We start from the raw sequence: 22,647 nt of genomic DNA, 5'->3' as shown, positions 1-22,647 counted from the left end.
TTCGTTGCTTGCAAATTTACAGTAAATTATTTCTATGTGTATCTTTCGTTATTCATTCTTTGGCCATTACTCGGTGCCATCTAGGTACACCTGCAGAGCTCCACACATTCTCGATCTCGGGCATAGTGAAGGTGATCTAATTTGTCGTTTAAATTTGCCCAAATGTCTGTCCTTTCTGTAGTTTACAGGCAGTTGATTTCATGCTTTACTTGCTAGAGATGACAGGGATTTTGATCCGTATCTTGCCTTGTTGCCTTTCGAGACTGATACTGTTGGTGTTATTAGATCGCAGATTTCGCTTCTAGATTCTCTGTTTCGTAACGCAACGTGCTAGCAGTTAAATTCCCGAAGTATTATTTATATATGATCATTTATAAGCTAACTAACTAACTCTCTAGCCTTCTTGAACCCGAAGGTTCATGGCTGCAGTAACACAGGCATTCCACCTGTCCCTATCCTGAGCAAGATCTATCCAATCTTTTCCATCCCTACCGATTTCCCTCCATCTTCGTCTTGGCCTTCGTACAGGTATCTTACCATCAGGTTTCCCAACAAGAATCCTGTAAACTCTTCTTTCCTCTTCCATTCGTACCACATGGCCTGCCCACCTAAGTCTTCTTGATTTAATTATTCTAATAATATCTGGACATGAATAGAAATTATGCAGTTCCCAATTATGTAACCTTCTCCACTCACCTGTCTCCTCATTCCTTTTAGGTCCAAATATTTTTTAAAGATTTTATTTTCAAATACTCTTAATTTGTGTTCTAATGTAAGGGACCAAGTTCCACATCCATAGGTCATTTATAAAAGCGTTATAATTTTTCACATTAACAACAGAACAAAACAGAAAACAAGTTCCACTTCCGGTGAATCGCGGAACCTCCAAAACACGAGCTGAAATGAGTCGTGGTGCTAGGTTCAGCTAAAATTAGAACTTCCGCGTATCAGTGGGCACGCGAGTGCATTACGCCAGAAATGTAATAGACACATCCGTTGTTAATGCAGGCGATTTTAATTAACCCAAGTTGGCAAATCGCGAGTTTCAGCCCCAGCGGAATACCGAAGTGTATTTTTAAAAATGCTACGTTGCGAAAACGCTACAAGCGTCACCCGAGTCGAAATGCCACCATAGTAAGCTTAGTCGCTGTAATGGTAACCGTAATATTAATGCCTCCGCTCCCTTGATGTTCAATACAAACAAATCGAGTAAATAAACAAACTGTTCTCTTCAGTGACGTTTCATGTTCGTCGACTTGCTTTGGAATCAGTTCCGGTAATGAATGTATTGAGCGAAATGCTATATAGGACATTATCACTCGACAAAAACAACCAAAACAAGATAATTAGGTCTCCTAATGCATCCACTGTGCAAATTCTCCTATCCAATGAGATTATTGATTACTGTCAACAGTTTATGTAATATTTGTTGACTAGGAATAGGTTCGCTCGTAAGGCCATCTAGAATGCAGCCATAAGCTTCATAGACTAACAGAGTGATAGTAACCGCCATTTGGAAACCTTTCGTTAGCAAATTAAGAACACACTAATCACGGTGCAATGCAGGGGAGCACGTGATTCAAGCTTTGTGACCAATAGCCTACATTGATTGATTCCTCTTTGATATTTTGTGTGGTGGCTTTTGTGGTGGAGTGGTTCACCATTCATCCCCATCGTCGCAATTAGCACAAGAGGTAAAAAAAGCAAAGTAAAACAACGGAAATAGAAATATGCTCTTGTGCAAATTAAAACGTTGTTTCGTAACTAATGATACGGACCCACCTTTGTCTAAAAACAATTAATTCTATTCTTGAAACCAAATAAAATGCCTGGACTATGTAAAGACTTCAGCAGAAATTATGGAAATATGCCTTGAACGTATTTTGGTTATTTTCCACTTTTCTTTCACTTCAAATTAATTGTAACGATGACGATGCATGAAGATTTATCAGTAATCACAAAGAATGTACATCAAATACATGTATTTGTTTTTGTATTGTGGTATGATGCTACGAAACAGGAATCAAGAACAGAAATAGGGACAAAGCGATTACAATGTAAAGAAGCACAAATTTATTCACTGATTAGAGATTACAGTCGCCAGAGCAGCATGGGCCTGCAATGATATATATGGAACGTATGAAACGCAGTAAAAATAAAATAAACGTTTTTTTTATATAAAAGTAACTATTCTAATAATAGTTAAGCAACATTTTTCTTTCAGTTTCTCTGCCATGAAATATGAAACTTAACACTGTTGTGATTAAACAGTGCCTCTTTACTTAATAAGAAATTCAGAAATCTATTTTAATTGATGTGAATTTTCAAATTATGACAAATAAATTATTTTAAACAAAGAGAGAAGGTAATTGACCTTTGAATATTCTAGTGGAATTGAGGGGGAAATGTAAGAGTTAAGGGAGAAATTAATTGTTTTTTGGTATCACGGGTACGACACAATAGAAAACACAAGTATAATAAGTTAAAATAAACTAACAATATTTAAATACCTTCTAACTTAATTATGTATAATACTTGAATTTTTACGCAAATGATAATTGTTCACTCACAGGATAAGATAAAGTTACAGCATTGCATTTAATTTTAAAAATTGAGATTCAGGGGCATTTTGACATGGAATTCCCCAAATACAGGGTGTCTACAAATGATTGATGCGGTTTCGCGATGTCATTGTACATGTATTATTGAACATATTGTGAAGTAACTTTACAGTTTTGTAGAGAAATCTACTCCACTCCAGAAGATATGTTTATCATTACTATTCCTATTTTCGTTATATATAAATGGTAAGTTTTTACTCAAATGTTGCCCTTTTCTCTGTTGCAGGTGGTATCGAATTCAAAGCGGGAAGAGCATTCCAATGCAAACGGCTGAGAGAGCGAAACAAGTGGGAGGAAGCCTCTTCCTCACGAGTGCCACGGTCGAGGACAGCGGGCGATACACTTGCGTCCTCAACAACAGCGTCGGAACGGAGAGGATCTACACGACGCTCACAGTTACTGGTGAGCATCGATTCATTGATTGATTTTGTTTATTTGACTTCACTTTTCTACCACTTTTGGTTAATCGCGAAGATGAGGATAAGTGATGATATGATGAAATTGATGAAAAGGCACTCGAAGGTGTTTGAACATTTTAAGTAGGAAAGGGAGTTGATTTCATTGTTACATTGTAACGTTGTTTTATTTGCATTTTCGGTTTGTCAGTGTTCTTTTCATTTAACATGAAATATGACAAGCGGCCGTAGAGTCGACATCACCACATGAAGTAAACGGCACAGAATATGAAACCAGCCTCATACATTTCCTAAGTCGGTCTTGAATATTAAAGATGGAATATCTGCTTATACTGTAGATCTTTTGCATACTCACACGGGTACATATAAACTTCTTGTTCATTTGTTTTATTTGACATTGACATTTTGGTTAATCGCTAAGATGAGGAATGTCGAGATTCTAACCCGGGACTCTGGCGTCGTGGGCCGCTGTGTTAACCGCTCAGCCACGGAGGTCGGCTGTGTGTACACATAGAAATCCCAAGAGGGGATTGTACTGGATGTATACCCAGGCGCCAGAACCTCGTCAGCCTGCAAGAATGCCATACTTGTTGAACCTCGTCAGGTTGTACTACGTGGAAGAGAGGTTGGCTTTTGAGTGTGTTCTGAAAACGTCACCACTTACACCCCAAAGTGATGGAGATAGCCGGGGGTGTCATCCCGCAGTTAAGAAGGTTTCCATAATTTCCACTCGCGCATTGCTACCATGGCCGATGCTTTGAAGGAGTAAACTGGAATTTCGAGCAGGACATTTTCCAAATACCATCATGTGTTGGGCTAGTGTGGTGAATATTTACGTCTCCATAAAAATTCCCATGAAAGACCCATTTACTATCAGGCAGAAAAGGTAACTTTACAGCGTGGCAAAATATACATTGGGAAACGCTCCTTGCCCACCATGATCATCAGATGTATGTGCTTGAGGACAAAGCGTGAATTCATTTTTTCCTGTTTGCTGATTTACATCCGACAAGCTGGCGGTAATTGAATCGATCCTGAACACCAGGATGCAATTTCGGGGCTTTTATAAATGGGACTGAATAGAGGCATTCCGAGGAATAACAAACGACGCAAGAGAACGAAAATGTTTCCCACTTGGTATCATATATGTGTGTATGTATGTGTATATTTATATCTGTGTGTGGTGTAGTGTTTATAAGGAACATTTACTTTTTCATGTAACGTATAACGAAAAATAGTTACTTTTACAGTTAATTCGTGTGTTTCAAATTTAATTAATTTATTCATTTTTTCACACTCAATAAAGACAAGTCTGATTACAGAATGTAATATTATCATATTTACATTTACAACATGTACACATACACATCTAACACACATGTTCCCCTTTCTATCACCATCTCTCCCTCCTGCCTCCTTTACACACACACATATTCACATACACATAATACAAAGCAGCATATTGCCGAAGGAACAAGTTTACTACTTAACTATAACAACAACAAAATTGAGACATTTACACATTTAGCCTAACTGAATCACATAAAACAGTGATTCCAAATATCATTTCAGCAAATATCACGAACGAAATTATAGTTTGTAAAACTTCGTTTATTATAATTATATACAGATTTGTGTTAATTTTAGATGCACATATCAAATTTTAATCATTAATTAGGATGATATAGACGAGTAATCAAAAAGTCAGTTTGTTTCAATCATCAGCATCCACAGTGAGGGTCGAAGGGATTGCTTAATCCCCTTACCTTGAATAAGGAAAAACTTGCCCACCTGTTTTTCCTTCTCCCTTTTATTTGTGTATATTTTCTTTCTTCACTTGTATCTTCTTTCCAGCCTTATTTTTCCAGTCTTATTATTTGTATATTAATTATAATACCAAAGAGAGGGGACGCAGCTTAAAAAAGCATATCGATATTGCGTATTTTATCGAAGTATCCATATCGGAGTAATGATATTCCCCAACTAGGACAATTTGCTTAAGGATCCCCCACCTATTTCATTGCCTCCATTTTGAAACATCCAAGCATCCCCCCTCTCAACAATCTGCACCAAGAGTGAACCAAGCATCCCCCACTTTGGAATTTCTACTTCTAAAAACGGATTTATCCATAGTATTTTTGTATTTTTCCATCGCAGCTGATATTTTACTTGAAATACAATACGGCGATTGCTAGTGTCAAAGTGGTGTTTTGTGGTGGTAACCAAGTCCACATTTACATTTCCTTAAAGCTTTACATTTGAGTTCAAACCCAATTCTGCTCGTGACTGTACAAGCAAGGAGACTTGCACTGTGCAATCAATGAAAAATGTGGTGGGAAATGTTATTTCGTGTTTTTTTTCTTTCACCGTGCAGACTTTTGATAGATTGATCGATCGATTCTTTTTTGTCACTTTGGGATAATCGCAAAGATGAGGATGAATTGTGATAAGATTAAATTTATGAGAAGACAATCGGAAACAGACATGGACAGGGCACAGCACAGATCCCACAGAGAATTACACTGGCAGTGAATCCAGACGCCAGAGCCTCGTCAGTCTGTAAAAATTCAGTCCAATGTGTTCTACGTGAAAGTGAGGTTGACAGTTGGGTGTATTCATACTCTGTCCCGAATAACTCTAGAGCAAGAGAACGAAAACAAGTCTCAAGTGACGCGATACAGCTCCACCAATGAACACGTGAGAGGGAATGGGATTGCGTGGAGGGGAAAAGCGATTGCAGTTACCATCCTTCTCAGCAGCGTGTACTGCTTCGCTCTACCCATTTGATTTCTCCCCTTCTCTGCCGCTATGCGCGGCCTTGCTCCAGAGATAACCGAGACAGAGTATAGAAATGGTTATTCCTTACATCCTTCGCCTAGGCTGATAGTCAAACTCTACCCATTGCACATGCTATCCTCCTTTGTCATCGTGGGGACGCCGTTGTGGAAGGTAGATTATGGGACCAGGCGGAAGAACAGTTAAACGCTGCAGTTGGGTTGGGAATATACGGCCAATGCGGAGAAGACAAATGAAAATCTGGAACCAAATCGACGTCCCAATCTCATGTAACAACTCCTCAATTCTGCGTTTCTGTTCCGCCCATCTCTCTTCAGTGTCCGCTCGTATCGGGAAAATTACATTACATTTTCTTGTCATTACACGACCCTGAGCGAGGGAAAATAAATTGACGTAATACACTTAGTTCTCCTTTTCCAGCCCAATTGAATTACCACGAGGTCGACAACACAATGCATGTCGAGTAGGCTAGAGACAACACGAGAGAAATGCAAAGTGTCGGAGAGACGTAGAGGGAACATTCGCTCTGACAGACACAGGGAACGGTGGACGGGGATTCTGTTGGGATTTCACGTCACATAGCTTTCCCTTGCGCTGTGTACCATCGCACTCACTTTTATTCGCTTCGGCCATTATTCTCTCCGCATCTTGCAGATTCTCTTCTCGGTTTGCCCCCTTAACTTTCTCTCGGCTAATTTCACTTTCATTTCCTACGACAGTTTAGTTCTTTTTCATTACTTGTAGTGATGTGGAAAGCCAATGTTTTCTCTATCCTTCTGCAAATGTTTGCTGCTGGCCTCCTTTTTCTTGACACCATTGCTGGAAGTCTCTTTCCGACTTACCTTAAGGGAGATTTCACACCGAAGCGACACGTGTCGCTTGAGAATTTCTCCATTCGAACGCAGGCTTGTGCGGTCTGTCATGTTGCTATGGTATGAAACGTTGCCGTTGATTGCTCGTTGCCAAGCGACCAGGAGTCCCGGGTTCGAATCCCGGCCTTGGCATGGATGTTTGTGAGTGTCCATTTATCAATTTCATCATGTCATCATTCATCCCCATCTTCGCAAATTAGCCAAAAGTGGCACAAAAACGAAGTAAAATAAAGGAAATCAATCAATTCCTCTATATGTAAAAAAAACAACTATTTTTCTGGAAGTAGCATGAATGTCCCAATGATTATTTATTTATTACGTTTTGTTTCTCATGGCAAAGTTAAGGCTTTGTAGTCATTTCTTCACTTAACCATGTTTACATCAATATTTTTGTATACGAACATTATCAAACAACATTTAAGCCATTACATAGAGGAAAATATTGAAAAAGAAAAAAGAAAAATTTCGAAGAAAAATGCACAATTGCAATTACAAAGGTAGATAAAGGTTTGAAAATGATGACAGAACGAACTCAAAGTAAGTCATCCGAGATTTGAACACGAAACTCTTGGTCTCACAAAGTTTTAACTTACCCTATTGCCATGTCTAGTTATTTTTCTGAAATCTCTAGATAGGAACTTAAGCTCTCGTTCGGAAGTGGTGGCTGTCTTGTCTAATATGATCACCAGGAATAGTCAGTCAACTGTTACTGGCGCAAATCAATGTGGTTTCGGGCTATTGCAAGGCGATGTCGGACTACAGGAAACTAGCTTATCTGTCACAACATGGAGAATTTCAGCTGAGCTGGAAGACTGCAACTGAAGGAGACAGGAAGTAATAAAACTTATAATTAGTTTCAGTTCCTAGTCGGGGAGGCCATAAGAAATATTTTGGATCGTGAGTGGAAACTGAATTATTCCCCTTGTGCTTCCCCTATCCCCCTTCCGTGTACCTTTCTATTGATCCGTATTACTGAATACCAGTAAAACGGAGCATCCAAATGCAGCGATGGGGATTACGCTCCAAGATCTGATACCGAAAGTCTGATAACGACCTCAGACCTTAAAGAGTTGAATACTAATCTTAACCTAATTCCACCTTATACGCAAAGATGAAATTCCATGATTGTAGAAAATCTTATACAGAGGTTGAAGATTAAGCATCCACATACAATGATACATTAATATTACTATTATTGTAGTAATATTAACGAATATTTTACCTGCGGGGCTGTTACAGAAGTCTGCACTATGACGCAGGACGGTGCCATGATTCAACACTAAAAAATCAAAAAAATCGCCAACTACAGTCTTGTAAGCGACATTGTTGGGAACTATCTCTATCGCAAGCTCTTTGTTCGATTCCAGGGATGAACATTCGTATTTGTTCATTTTGTGACGTGTCCGCTTCATGCACAGTTACCGTCATCGTGAATTAAATGATTCCGACGAGAATCAAATAAAGGAACTTTTAGTTAAATTCCTGCAGAGAAGCTACCCATTGTTATTCTACTCCATTGCGGTTAACGCTCACAGAACAGAAATGGATGTTGCAAAATAAGTTTTCTTTTCTTGTGTACAAAAATATGTATAAAATGTAGAGTTATGTTTGCATTTTAACTCAAATCAAATAGAAGTATAATGTACATTGAAAAATAAAAGGTTGCTTGTATAACAGTGGGTAATCTCTTGAGTCTTACAATGGCGATGGTGAAAATTACAGCTACACAATATCGTCGGTGAACTCCCTCCCACTTAGCCTTAAGGAGTTAAAAAAATCGCAACTGTATTTTCAAATTTTACAACTTTTATGCTCAATTAATTCATAACACGTGCTTATTTTGTATTTTAAATGCAGTATTTCTGCCCGTGAACGGCAAAATACGTCATTGAATGCTCCACGGATTTGGAAATCGCAGATCTTTCATCTTCTTCGCCCCGCAATAAAGCGAAACAATGGGCGAGTATAACTCCCAGTGACGTTAATAAAGAATAACGATATACATCAGAATAATAAAAGCCTCTGTTTCCTTCGATGTAAAAGCAAATTTCATTTCTCTTTCATTTCACGGAAAAATTCAGGCTCTCACTGCTTCATACTTCATATTTTACAGGCGGAGAAAAAGGTAATAACACCATGTTGCCTCTGGCTGTAATGAAAAACTGTTTTTTCCCCCTCCTGGAGAAGCAACATTGTAAAGTGGATGAGCGTTGTTTGTTCAGTTGACTCTACCAGTAGAAAAGCTGTAACAAAGTTCTAAATTAAACGAAAAGTTAAGGAGAGTGTTGGCTTTTTCTTTCCTAAGTGTGTTATCTTCATCAGCGAAGTTTGGTGAAGATCTGTTGACTTATTGCAACTCTGATGTCTATTTGTGTACATATTTTCTTTTTCGAATCGAGGCGCCGTTATGGGGCTTTATGTCTGAGGTCGTTTGTAAACAAATGTTGTGATGAGAACAGTTGCCAAACAAGTTTATCAATGGAGGAAAAACTACGTACAAGAAGACTGCTGTGAAACCTGAGATTTTGGGTTTGATTACAGTCAAGATACTGACGTTCGTCTTTTCTTTATCATCCAATCCAAGAAGGGGATTTACATAATCCATTGTTGCTTCATCTTCTTTTAGAGAAGAAACTCTGGATATGTGAAAATATTAAAAATAACCACTGACAATCTAAATAGAAAGAGCATTGTCCATCTACTTGCTAGGAACTCTCTACTTGGAACGTATGCATATTATTTTTATAACAGTATTTTGTAACTGTCATAATTATATTCCGAATATGTCTGTATTCGTGTTAGGTATATACATAACAATTATTTGAGTTCTTAAAAGCACGAGCTATACCAAAAGCTCTGAACAACCGTATATCGTTAACAAAAGGTAAAGAACGCTGTAGAGAAGTTTTTTGTAGCATCAAAGATGGCGAATGCGAGAAGCTCGCATATTCCGACCAAAGTCAGTTAAGAAATGCACATGGAAAACAATATTTTTGCAATGTTTGGATAAGAATGGAATCTAGAGTCCAACGTTTTGGCCTTATTAAATTTATATCAGATAACAAAAAACTGGAACTGTTATGGTTGAATTATTGCTCTTGCTAATACATTTATCAATCGTTTCAAACTCTCCTAGAATATTTCTAAATAGTTCATATGTAAAATAACTCTCATGAATATATGGATATATAAAATATACTTACTCTCTAAAATATAAACGCAGAAATTATCTTGTTCCTTTAATTGATTGCAAAATCTTAAATGAATTCATTGTTCTCCATTCCCAGTGGAAATTTAGTTTTCCAAAGTTTGCTCAATAAACCTATAATTATATTTCCAGAAGAAACTTGTTCACCTAAAGACGAGAGAAGTGCCTCTCTAAACCTAGTGTTAGAATAAAGTATAGTTAAAGGCACTAGACAATGGATAATGTACATTTAACATTGCAAGCTAATAAAGAACCATTGTCACTAACAAACATAAGAAAATACATATTGTAATGTTGCGTCTGTTTATTTTCAGCACCTCTGTCGGCTTATATCAGTCCCCAAGTTCAAACCGTAGATGTAGGTAGAGCGGCATATCTCAACTGCACCACTGAGGGATATCCTCAGAAACATGTGAGCTGGCTTAAAGACGGGAAACCCATTGAAGTGTCTCCCAGAGTTAAAATGCTCGACTACCAGGTGAGTAGATATAATTTAATTATTGTCACCGTGACTATGGTACCTCGACCTATAACTGTGTAATACTTATGTTTAAAATTAAGAGTGCAGTCCGCAAGATGTAGTGATTTTTTCACTTCATGATAAGACAAACTTGTTGAGCACTTTCTCTCAGGCTATCGATCAGGTGAGTTCTGGAAAGGTTTCCGAGCTTTAAGAGCTAATGTTACTCTCATCTTCACACGTTAGCTCTTGAAAAGCTTGGAAACCTTTCCAGAACTCAGCTGTTCATCGTTCATCTCCACGAAAGCTTCAAGACTTATTTCAAGACAAACTTGTGTCTTGTGTTTGATAAATATATTTCACCAAAATGTATTTCCAAATGCTTCTCGGAAGCATGTAACAACTAACATGCTACTTGATATCAACTGATAGTCTCTTTCCATAGCCTCTTCTTTTGTGTCTTATTTTTTATCCGGCATCTCTAAGGGTTTCACTTTATTCAGTAGTTATTTATTTATTTATTTATCGAAATCAACAGGTACATACCTAATTACAGAGCCCATGTGAAGGATACATAGTGAATACAATTACATATATTTCTGTAATATATATATATATATATATATATATATATACACCTACATAAAATACATTAAAATTATTTCCTATATATATATACACACACACACACTTGATCACATATTATTTCATTAGGAAATTATGTGTTAAGCTTAGGTTATTGTGTTAATAGTGGCTTTACTGAGGTCCCTTAGGTTCATAGAAAAGATGTCAATGGTGTTATTCTTGATTAGCAATTTATTGTAACTGGTGCACATTCTCCACAATGGAGATTTCTTTTTAATTTCCGATCTAGCCTTCTTTATAAGAAAAACTTCGTTCTTGAGTCTAGTTTTCGACGACGGGATTCGAACATTTATCTGGCAGAGTAGATGTTCAGCATCTACCTCGTTATTTAACAACTTCCACAAGAATACTATTTCCTGTAACGTTCTTCTATGGCACAGCTTTGTAAACCGACTTTCATATATTAGGTTGTCGTAGTGTTCAAATGTGGGGTAAACTTTCTGAAATTTGTATTTTAAAAATCTTAGAAATCGTGATTGGACTCTTTCAATTGCTTCACTGTACTTTGCTGTGTCTGTATTCCATATAACAGATGCATATTCGAGTTTTGGTCTTACATACGAATAATACAAAACTTTTAGTGTCTCTATATTCTTGAAATCCCTCCCCATTCTAAGAATGAACCCAAGGCTCTTGAACGCTTCACTAATTATTTGTTCTACGTGTTTATTAAAAGTAAGATTTGAATCAAAAATAACCCCTAAATCCTTGACTAAAAAATTTCTTGCTAGAGTATGGTTGTATATTTGATACTGAAATTCAACTGGGTTTTTCTTTCGAGTATATGATACAAAATGGCATTTATTGATATTTAGTGTTAAATCATTGTTTATTGTCCACGTTTCTAGATTTGTAATATCATTTTGAAGTTGAACACTATCATCTTGTTTGCTTATTTTCCTGTAGAATTTCAGGTCATCTGCGAAAAGCAATTTGTGTGAATTTTCAAATGAATCAGGCAAATCGTTAATAAGTAATGTGAAAAGAAGTGGCCCAAGGTTAGACCCCTGAGGTACTCCAGAGGTGACTCTTATCTCTGAAGATGTGTGGCCTTTATACGTCACGTACTGCGTACGGTTCTGCAAATAGGAAGCGAACAATTGGCGCAGTGGTTCAGAAATATTGAAGCATGCTAATTTACTTAATAAGATATCGTGGTTAACCAAGTCGAATGCTTTGCAGAAGTCTGTATATATTGCGTCAACTTGACCTCCTTCGTCCAAGGTTGAACTTATAAAATTGGTAATATCGGAGAGATTGGTCAACACTGATCTACGTGGTACAAAGCCATGCTGAAACGATGATATTACAGGTTTTACGTGAGTAAATATGTAACAGTGCATGATTTTTTCGAATATTTTTGCTGGGGCTGATAGTATACTTATTGGTCGGTAGTCTTGTACGTCATTAGTGTTATTGGTTTTGGGAAGTGGGCAAATTGCCGTGGCTTTCCATTTTTCAGGGAATTTGTGCTTTGCAATAATTAAATTGAAAATTAGATACAATGGGTATTTCAACACATCACTGCAACCTTTAACTACATAGGGAGGTATCTTGTCCGGTCCGGCTGATTTCTTAGGTTTTAAATTTTTAATGGCTTTTTCTATGTCTTCAATTGCTATCTCTGTAATATTAAGATTATCCAAAGTTTCATATTGTTTATGGTTAGGCAATACTTTCATGTCGTATCTAGGGGGATCTTTTTTATACACCGACTGAAAATGCTGTGCAAAAGCTTCGACTACTGAACGTTGGTCTGACAACACTTTATCCTTGAACAGTACAGGATCTTTGTTGCTTTTCTTACGTTTATTTGCAACAAACGACCAAAACTGGGTGCTATCTTTTGCAATATTTATTTCCGAATTGGCAACATAACTGTTGTATGCATCAATAATTTCCTTACTAACTATTGTTCGAAAATTCGCTAAATTTATTGTAGTGGTATCGAAAGTCTCCCGCCTGTTTTTTCCACTTCTTGTGGTGGTAATGTTTCCTACTTATACTTTTAATAATGCTGCTCGTAAACCAACACGGGTACTGTCTTTTGCGGCTTTTCTTTAAGGGGACACATTCATCGAATATTTTATATATAATTTCATAAAACACGTCTGTAGCCTGATCAACGTCATTATTTGTTTTCAATACATCCCAGTTCGTGTTAAGAAGTTTGTGATAGATAGATGGAAAGTCGGCCTTACTGAAATTGTACTGTAGATTACGACACGTTTTATAGCGGGTTTCTTTGACATGATTAATATCTACTAGCAGCGAGGGATGGTGTGTGTCTTCAGGAACTAGTGGCTGTGTGCTCCGTGTCACTGTTATTCCCTGTCCATTTGTCAAAATTAAATCGAGTGTCTTTCCGTTATTATTCTTTACGTCATTTAGGCTTATTAAGTCAGAGAAGTTTATGAAATTGTGCAATTCTAAATAAGGTCCAGTCGAAGTCGTTAAGTCATAATTAGAATCAGTTATGTCAGGGAGATTAAAGTCGCCGGCCAAGAGGAGTTTAACTTTACCAGGTTGACAGTGCATTTCTATGAACCTAAAGAATTCGCAGTAAGTATTGCAGTTGCTACCTGGTGCTATGTACACTACACAAATATACAACATCCCAATGCCTTGAATTAACACTTTAACGAGGATGCAGTCTATGTTTGGATCTAAACGCGGAGAGTCGACTAACACACTCTTAAATTTACATTTTATCGCTACAGCTACCCCTCCCCCTTTTTCTTTTCCTGTTGTTATTGCGTTTCGATCGGACCTATAAACCACATAACGATCATCAAAAAGTTCACTGTCCATGTGCGATTCGGTTAACCAGCTTTCTGTTATCAATATTGCACTATAGTTGTTCGAAAGCAAGCTCTTGTAAAATTCATTTGTTTTAGTTCTAAGTCCGTGAACGTTCTGGTAGCAGATTTGAAATACCGAGAAATCATAACCGGTTGCTGTGCATTTGGAACTGTTTGTACTTACTTTACTGATGTCTTGCTTGGTGAATCCGTCAGTCCTTTGTCAGCGAGGTTGCTGACCCCTGAGTTGGTAAGATGAGGGTCTCAGTGTATTGGGCCTAGGGGGTAGTTGATTGTTTCTGAAGGAGGGAGGGGGAGGATTTCGCGTCGCTCTGTCCCGAATTCCTGCTGGAGATACCTGGTCTCTGTTCCGCAACGTTGAACGTGGGTCCTGTTTCCTTATCACCTCGCTGTAGGACTTTCTATTTCCCTGTTGATTCTCGTAGGAAGGGGGAGGGGGGTGATGGCTCGTGACACACTGCGCTTCTGTGCTGGTGAATTCCTTCGGCACTTCCAGCGGGGGGGACAATGTAGAAGTAAAATCGACCGTTTCTTGCATAGCACCGAGGGGAATGTCACGCCTGACGTCGGAAAAAATACTCACTGTATCAGTAATAGACACATTTTCTTGCAACACGTTGTCCTTTACACATGGCAGTCCATTTGCGACTAAATCACTTAACGTATGGACTGTACCTTCTATCACCAGCTTATCGTACTTTAGTTTTGCAAATAGGTTTTGCTCTCGTGCCCGTTGCATATATTTTCCCAGCTCCCGTCGGGTATCCCGCACACGCTTTGAGAAATCTTCCTGTACAGTGATGCCTGTTCCCTTGAAAAAGCGAGCTCGCGCAAGGATAATTTCTTTCACTTTGAAGTTTGCAAATTTTACTATAATGGGTCTCGTGGATCCTGATCCCAATCGGTGCGCTCTCTCTACATCGAAGTCACTCGTATTTATTTCGAGAATATCCCATAGAGCATCCCTTACCAGCTCCTCCGACATCGCCCACGTTTCTCCTTGCATTTCCCTGAAGCCGTGAAATACCAAATTGTTTCTTCTGGAGCGGTTTTCAAGATCGTCCAGCTTCGATTCACAAAACACTAATTTTTCTTTCAAGAAAGAGTTCTCAGCCTTCAGTTCTCGTAATTCTGCAGATAAAGACCGTATATCGCCCTGTACACTAGTGGTTGTTTGAGACATGCTATCGAGTTTTTCGTCCATCGAGATTAACTCCTGAATAACATCCTCTGTTGTATATGGTCCCGGATTTTGTTCTATTCCAGAGATAATTAGTACTATGGTGGTCACAAGTCCTAGGAAAAACAGACTACTAATGTTTAGACTGCCTTTGACCGCCATTCTTGTCATTGTCGACTTCCTGATGACCGCATTCCATGCCCCGATCGCACCCCGCCACTGTTCCAAGGAATTTCCCATCTTCACTCTTCACGCTTCGCTGAATACGGGAGCTTCGCGAAAACACGTCTAACCACTTCCCATACTCGTAAATCCGTAAATATGATTATTTTACCAAACAGGTGTTTTTCGCCACAATAACGTGTTATTTATCTTGCAAGCATGAAAGTATAAGGCATTATTTATACCCTGCGTGTTTGTTGCGTATGCATGCATGTTTGGAAGTAACAAGTTACTTTTTACAATAACGATGACTATTAAATTTTTAAAACGAGTAGCCTGATTGTTTGTTATTTTATGTCGTACGTGTGCCACTATTGGCTAATCGTGACGATGAGGATGAGTGATGATGATTGGATTAAATTGATGGACACTTACCAAGAACACTCATGCCAGGACCGGGATTCGAACCCAGGAACTTTGGTGGCGAAATCGAAAGTCGATCCCTTAACGCGCTCGGTCACCGAATCGGCGAAATCAGGTAAAGAGTAACGAAATTAAAAGTTATTTTTATAGTTACTTTTCTGTACGTTGCAAAATGAACAATATTATGGTTTGCTAAAAAATTGAAATGAAATATTAATCTTCCTATATAGATTTAATAGCAAATGTTTTACATCATGTATTTGTTTTAATATAAGTATTTTTTACCTCTATATTTTCATATTTAATCAAAAGAGTTATATTGATTTTATATATAATTTAGTGCTCATTTTAGACGGCAACCAGTAAAGAAGAAGACTACCAGCTTACAGTTCAAATTTGCAACACATTCTAAGTACCTAGCCGACGACTTAGTAATAACGTCGTCGCCTTAGAATCAAGGGACCCCAGATTCGATACCCAGTGGAGGCTCATAGTTGCTCGGATCCCATTTTAAACTGTAGGTGCAGTACCGATTAGCCTATCTATTCATAAAGTGGACTTAAAACAAAAATTATACAAAATTGTAGAAGTATAATTGATGGTGAAATTTATCTCTCTTATAAGGGTTCAATACCCGGTGAAGGTACATAGTGGTTCGGATCCCACTCTAATCTGTAGGTCCAGTCCGGTTTAGCCTTTCTGTTCATAAAGTGGCCTTACAAACAAACCCAAACTCTTCCTTAAAATGCAGCATATTCACAACCTCCAGCCCGTTCATAGTAAAGAGTGTGGCAAAGATACGGCAACGCTTTAAAGCCCATTTTTTAAAAAAAATAGTACATTTGTATGCTGCGAGTTGGTGCTTCGAATCCCATTGTCTATCGAGATCAAGAAACTTCCGTGGATTCTTTTTAGTCAACTCACGCGAGCAATTAGACAAATACTATGTCACTCGTTTCTCGTACTCGCCACTGCCGAGATCCGACGTTACAGTACAGAAACACGTGACATCAATACTCAAGTTTTGAATAGCTGGATGCTTCTTCAAAATGAGGAAATCACATCCTTGTCAAGAAGGCTCCTGCATTTCTCGGTATGAAATTGTGCAGCTATTTTGTCTTTGTTGCTTTTTTCGGCATCCATGCTATTACATTGTTGCGAGGTGATCACGTGGATGTTGGGCGATTGTTCCTCGCTTGCTTTGTCTCTCCCGTGGAGAAGAAACATTGTTTGAATATTAAAGATCTCTTAGATGTTCTGCCTTGCTAAGGTCACGTGGTTTGTATTCTCGGCAGTGGTCAACTGGGTACATTTGCTGACGTCATAACGACTCTTTAGTGTTCCCGCGGGCATGAGAGATTCGGGCAGAAGGTGCAATAGACGGGTTCAGAGAAAGGCCGGGCCGTGCAGATTGTATGGGGGAAGAATAACACAATTTCGCCAAGTTAACAATTCCCTTTGAATCGTCTCCACTGGCTCAGCTTGCGAGTCTTAAGTGATTAAACTGCAAAACAGCAAACTTTACTTCAAATGAAATGCTTGCTCGGTCTATTGTGTTGCGCCAAAGAGATGTTTCGCGGAAAACAACAAAACTTGGCTATAAAAGGAGAAATTCGAGATCAAAGGTTGAAGGATAGTTGGCACGAAGCAATGACAAACTTCCTTATTTGTCTAATTTATGTTTCATTAGGCGCTCTACTATGAAACAATCACTACATAGTTGGTCGTATTGAATTCCAAGGTGAAATTCTGGTCAAAAATAACGCGGGATGCAATTTTCTCCACTAAAGATGAGCGTCTACAACAACACAAAAAATGTATTTTAAGAACATTGTATTATTTTATGTTATTTTTCTGCCCCTTTTGGCGAAATAGTATTAGCATCGGATTTGACTTTTGTTTTATAGCGTCTGTCACTTTTGGATAATCGCGACGATGAGGATGATTGATAGTATGATGAAATTGATGCAAGGAGACTCACAAAGAACACTCATGTTCAGGCCGGAATCGAACTCGGAACCCCTGGCGTCGTAGCACCACGGAGGTCAGCAAGATAAAGTTGAGAAAGAACAAAAACAATGCCCTCACCGGGACTCGAATCCAGAACCTTCACATGTTAGATCGTGAGTGGTGAGTCCGTTACTCATCTCTGTCATGGAGACGGATAGTACAAAGTTACGCAATTCGTTATTCTGGAGAAAACTATACCTATCCAGGGAATCAGAGGAACGAGCGAACGAAAGTTAGTCCTGCGCAATGAACAGTGCGAGGGAACGAGATTGCGTGGAGGGGAATACGACTGCAGCTACCAGCCTTTACAGCAGCATGTACTGCTTCGCCCCGCCCACTCGCTTTCTCCCCTTCTCTACGTTTATGTGTGTCTTTGGTCCACAGATTCCCGGGATATAGTATAATTATAATTAAAAAGAGAGGTATAATTTATTATATTAAATGCATTATATTAAATCAAACTATAGTCAGAAATTGTGTCTACACAACTTAATACAAATCTTCAAGAATACTTTGATAATGTGAGTCTTGTCTGCCACCCGTAACTACAGCTTACATTTCATTTTAAATCCCAATGACAGCATGCTTTCGAAAAGTTGATATTGGTCTTGTGAAAGCGAAACATGATACCCATTATCTTTCCTTCTCTACTTAGGTGCTGAAAATAGATTCTGTTCAGCGAGAAGACAAGGGAATGTACCAGTGCGTTGTTTCCAACGACGAGGAGACAGCCCAAGGAACGGCGCAGCTGAAATTAGGAGGTAAGTACCAACTTCTGTCTCTCCGAAAGAACCCACTCCAATCTGTCTGCAACCAGCATTTCGAATTCCATTAGTTTCGGTTCATTTTCGAGGCAGCGCAGGGAATCGAAAAACCAAATCAAATATGAATATCCCTTGAGGCGTTGTACAGAAGTGTCAAGTTGCTAACAACGTCCTGAAATTTCACACTTGCAAGTCTCTCGCTTTCTCTCCGTTCGGAGGATGAAGCTGAAATTTCTCCTCTTGTTTTCCAAGACACCGGATCAGTAACAGGCCAGAGGCTATTTCTCTTTCGAGCAACTCCTGGGTTTGCTAATCTATTGAAATGTAGATTCCGTAAGACCAATGAAAAAAGGATTTTGGGCTATTTTCTGCTTCGTGCTTTGTTCTTCTTCACAAAACGTTTTGGAAAGTTAACGACGAAGCGGGGAAACTATTTGTATTGTTGTATATGCACTCGGTTGATGTTATGAACTCCATATGCGAAATAACTTTCTATAAACCCTGTCTCAGTTTCTGGAGCAAGGCCGCACATAGCGTCAGAGAAGGGAAGGAAATCGAGTGGGCAGACCGAAGCAGTACACGCTGCTGGGAAGGGTGGTAACTGCACCCCCCCTTTCCAAAACACACACAAAATCCCGTTCCTCTCTCGTGCGCAGAGACTTTTTTCGTTCGCCTGCTCCAGAGATACCTGGGACAGAGTGTACTTCCAGAAGATATTTTATTTTAAGTTCACTTTATGCACAGGTAGGTTTATCAGGACTGGATCTATAGCTTAAAGTGGCATCCTTACCACTGTGCAATGTATCTCCCTCGGGTATCGAACCCGAGATCCCTTCCGAACAGCGTTATTGATTGACGCTAGCATTTTTATGGAGTTTTCACGCCTAGGTGATACGCTGCACATGGGTCTTTACGAGAGGTACAATGCACATCAGGTGGTACGTCACCTAAAAAAGAACCTTAATGAGCAAATGCAACCTTTCACATCGGAGTCTTGTGGCACGTTCAACGTCACGCCACTTACCGCATTCCACTTCGGTGCAAAAAAAATCTGATATTGATTTCTGGCATTAGCAGTATAATAGCTTGTCTGAAGTAAATAAATAAAACTTGTAACTAATACTGAACACATCACTGCCTCCTTATAAAGAATCACATACTGCACTAAACCACACTAAACGGATAAATTTGTTGTATAAAGTGGAACAAATCTCGAAACAATTGATCGATTTCGATTTTAAAGAATTTCCTTTTAGCAAAACAGAGATTGTGTTCAGACACTATGTGTGTTTATGTTGTGTTTTTTTGTTGTTGTTTATATCTTGTTTTATATTTTATTTCTATTTTTATGGACTCCATGACACGGGTTAGGTGTCAGAACAGCCTCTGGCTGAACTACGTCCACGGAAAGAAGGAATTTTAATTTGATTGAATTAATGCAAGATGAAATAATATAGTTTTGGCAATGCTACAAATGATGCGTTTTGTATCAATATTTAAAACCCTTGCTTCTATATTTGTGTCACCTCGTTGCACAGTAAGATCAAGGAAATCATTTAATTGATGCAAGCACAAAGAAAATGTGTGTACGTCATGTGAGGTAGAATTTAAGTAAATTAACAACATTCTATGTACTCTCTACTATTTATGAAGTCTACAGTTAACCTATTATAACACTTCTTACATTACTAAATGTTATCATTATAATTTAATGTGGGCTGGATTAAAAAATCCAAAATATTGGTAAATATTCAGATATAAACGAATTTAACTACAATTTATTCTGTTTGTATAGTGCATTTGTGCCACTGTGGCAATCGTAATTGATATATTTCATTGTTGTGACTTGAATAGAATAAAAAACAAATATTCTCTCTTTCTTTCACGTCCTTTCTCTCTCTATCTTTCTCCCTCCCTCTCTTTCTTTCTCCTACCCTCTCCCTCCCTTTCTCTATCTTTCTCTCTCCCTCTGTTTCTCCTTCACTCTCCCTTTCACTTACTCTCTCTCTTTATCTCTATCATTCTCTCTCCCTTTGTTTTTCTTTCTGTCTCCCTTTATCTATCTTCCTCTCCATCTGTTTCTCTTTCTCTCTCCCTCTCTCTCTCTATCTCTATCATTCTCTCTCTCCCTCTCACTCTCTCAGCCCCCCATCGGTTTCTAGATTTCAAGCTCTAGGTCCATGGCGTTTCTCGATACCAGGGTAAGCATATGCATGGAGTTGGAAACGCGGAATGCAATTGATCCGTGCAGATTCGCTTAACCCCCCTTAACCACATTAGCATTGCATTGCAATACATTACCAGACTTCAATCAAAAAAAATCAAGATATTCAAATCCCATTATTTAGACAACTTTGAACAACTTTATAAAGCAATTTATGAAATTACAGAAATCGAGTTAACATCCATTAGGCAAAAAAAGCATTAAATTACCACATAGTGCTTATTTGCAGAGTATGTAATTCGAAACAAGCAAATGTAGAGGGACACGAAGACTGGATAGTCCATTTATCCCTGATTCCTGAGTTGCGTTTCACAGTATGGGTGCTAAAAATTTGCTCTTGAGCAAATGCACGTCCTGGATACTAACTCTTTTCTTTCACACCAAACATAAATCGTCGAAGAAAATTGCTAATTAGTAGCGTATGTAAAGGACCAAACGAAATCTACTTTATTCTTGTTCCTTCTACTCTAAACCTCGCGCCTTCGGATTCGAATCCCGACCTGGGCATGGGTGTGAGTGCCCATTCATCAATTTCATCATATCATCACTCATCCCCATCTTCGCGATTAGCCAAAAGTTGCATAAAAGCGAAGTCAAATAAACCAAATCAATCAATCTAAACCTCATAATATACTAAGGCCTCCCGATGGCGGTAGCAGCCTCGTCGCCTTGTAATCAAGGGGTTCCGAGTTTGATACCTGGTGGAGGCACATAGTGATTCGGATCCCACTTTAAACTGTAGGTACGGTCCCAATTAACCTTACTGTGCATAAAGTGGACTTAAAGCACCAACTCAACTCGTAATATACTCTATTCTTCTGTTTTCTTCGTTATTCTGTTTATAAGTAAACACTGAGCTCCATTTTGGGTATATCTTTAGAACTTCTAGTTCGTTATGATCTGTTCCTTTTAGCTCTTTAGTCCAATATTATCGTTCATGATGCTGTTCTGGGCTTCCCGGATGGCGCAGTGGTAACATCGTCGTCTTGTAATCAAAGTGTTCCGGCTTCGATACCCGGTGGAGACACATAGTGATTCGGATCCCATTCTAAACTGTAGATTCAGACTAGATTAGCGAGGGCCTCCCCGATGGCGCAGTGGTAGCGTCGTCGCCTTGTAATCAAGAGTTCCCGGGTTCGATACACGGTGGAGGCTCATAGTGGTTCGGATCCCACTTTAAACTGTAGGCCCGATTAGCATTCCTCTGCATTAAGTGGACTTTAGACACCAAATCAATCAATTAAATCAATCAATCAGACTAGCTTAGCCTATACGTGCATAAAGTGAACTTAAAATAGCAACTAGCTGTATATATTTAGACTTGACTGCTGTTCTCAACCCTAATTTTGTTTTAACTTACGAGATAGGCCAATCGGGTCTGGACGTACAGTTTTAAAGTGGAATCCGAACCACACTATGTGCCTCCACCGAGACCGCTTGATTACAAAGAGACGGCCTTACCACCACGCCATCGTTGAGGCGACTACCGTCCTTTAAACGGAAGAAACTGATTAGATATTGTTCCCCTTCAATATAGCTATTCAACTTTGAGATATAAACAAATTTTACTGCAACAGTTGACAGTTTTTTATCCACGTAATATGGCTTGCCATTTTCTAATGAGCGTGTATATTGTTTTCTCTTTAAGAATTTGCTATCTGCTTGAATTCACCGTGGTTCCCGTACCTTGCCTGAAAAAATAACGGCCAAGTTCCTACTTGCAGAATGTTCAACTCATATTAAACTTTCAAGAGGGAAGTTTCCACGAAAGGACAAGGAAAAAATGTATATATTATATTGCTCACCCGAAACTTTCAGTACGATCGAAAAACACTTTGAAACTTCCTTTCACAAGGATGCGTCGACATAACACAAGAGTTGTTTCGAAATTTTCTCCTGTATTGTTTTCTCTTCACCGTGACAGAGTTTACATTTGGAGGATTCGCGCAAGATATGACACAATCAAGATTATGACAATATGATATTTTAGTATGTTTTGGTCACAAAAGTTTGTAATGACCTGGAATGTTTTGAAAAATTTGCC

The 22,647-nt window shown here is 38.6% G+C and overlaps 1 protein-coding gene across 2 annotated transcripts in view; it reads left to right on the top strand.

Moving 5' to 3' along the window:
* LOC145984293 (cell adhesion molecule Dscam1-like) overlaps nt 1-22,647 on the top strand; it is an 875,949-nt gene that overhangs the window by 697,124 nt on the left and 156,178 nt on the right. For both annotated transcript variants that reach the window (XM_083117935.1, XM_083117934.1), the window contains exons 10-12: nt 2,848-3,023; nt 10,228-10,391; nt 18,271-18,376. In XM_083117935.1, the coding sequence (XP_082974061.1) occupies nt 2,848-3,023; nt 10,228-10,391; nt 18,271-18,376 (446 nt within the window). The remainder of the gene's footprint in view (nt 1-2,847; nt 3,024-10,227; nt 10,392-18,270; nt 18,377-22,647) is intronic.

This window comes from Lepisma saccharinum, chromosome 2, assembly GCF_977018435.1.
Source record: "Lepisma saccharinum chromosome 2, izLepSacc3.1, whole genome shotgun sequence".
Lineage (NCBI taxonomy): Eukaryota > Metazoa > Arthropoda > Insecta > Zygentoma > Lepismatidae > Lepisma > Lepisma saccharinum.
This window is presented reverse-complemented; position numbering and strand designations above follow the sequence as displayed.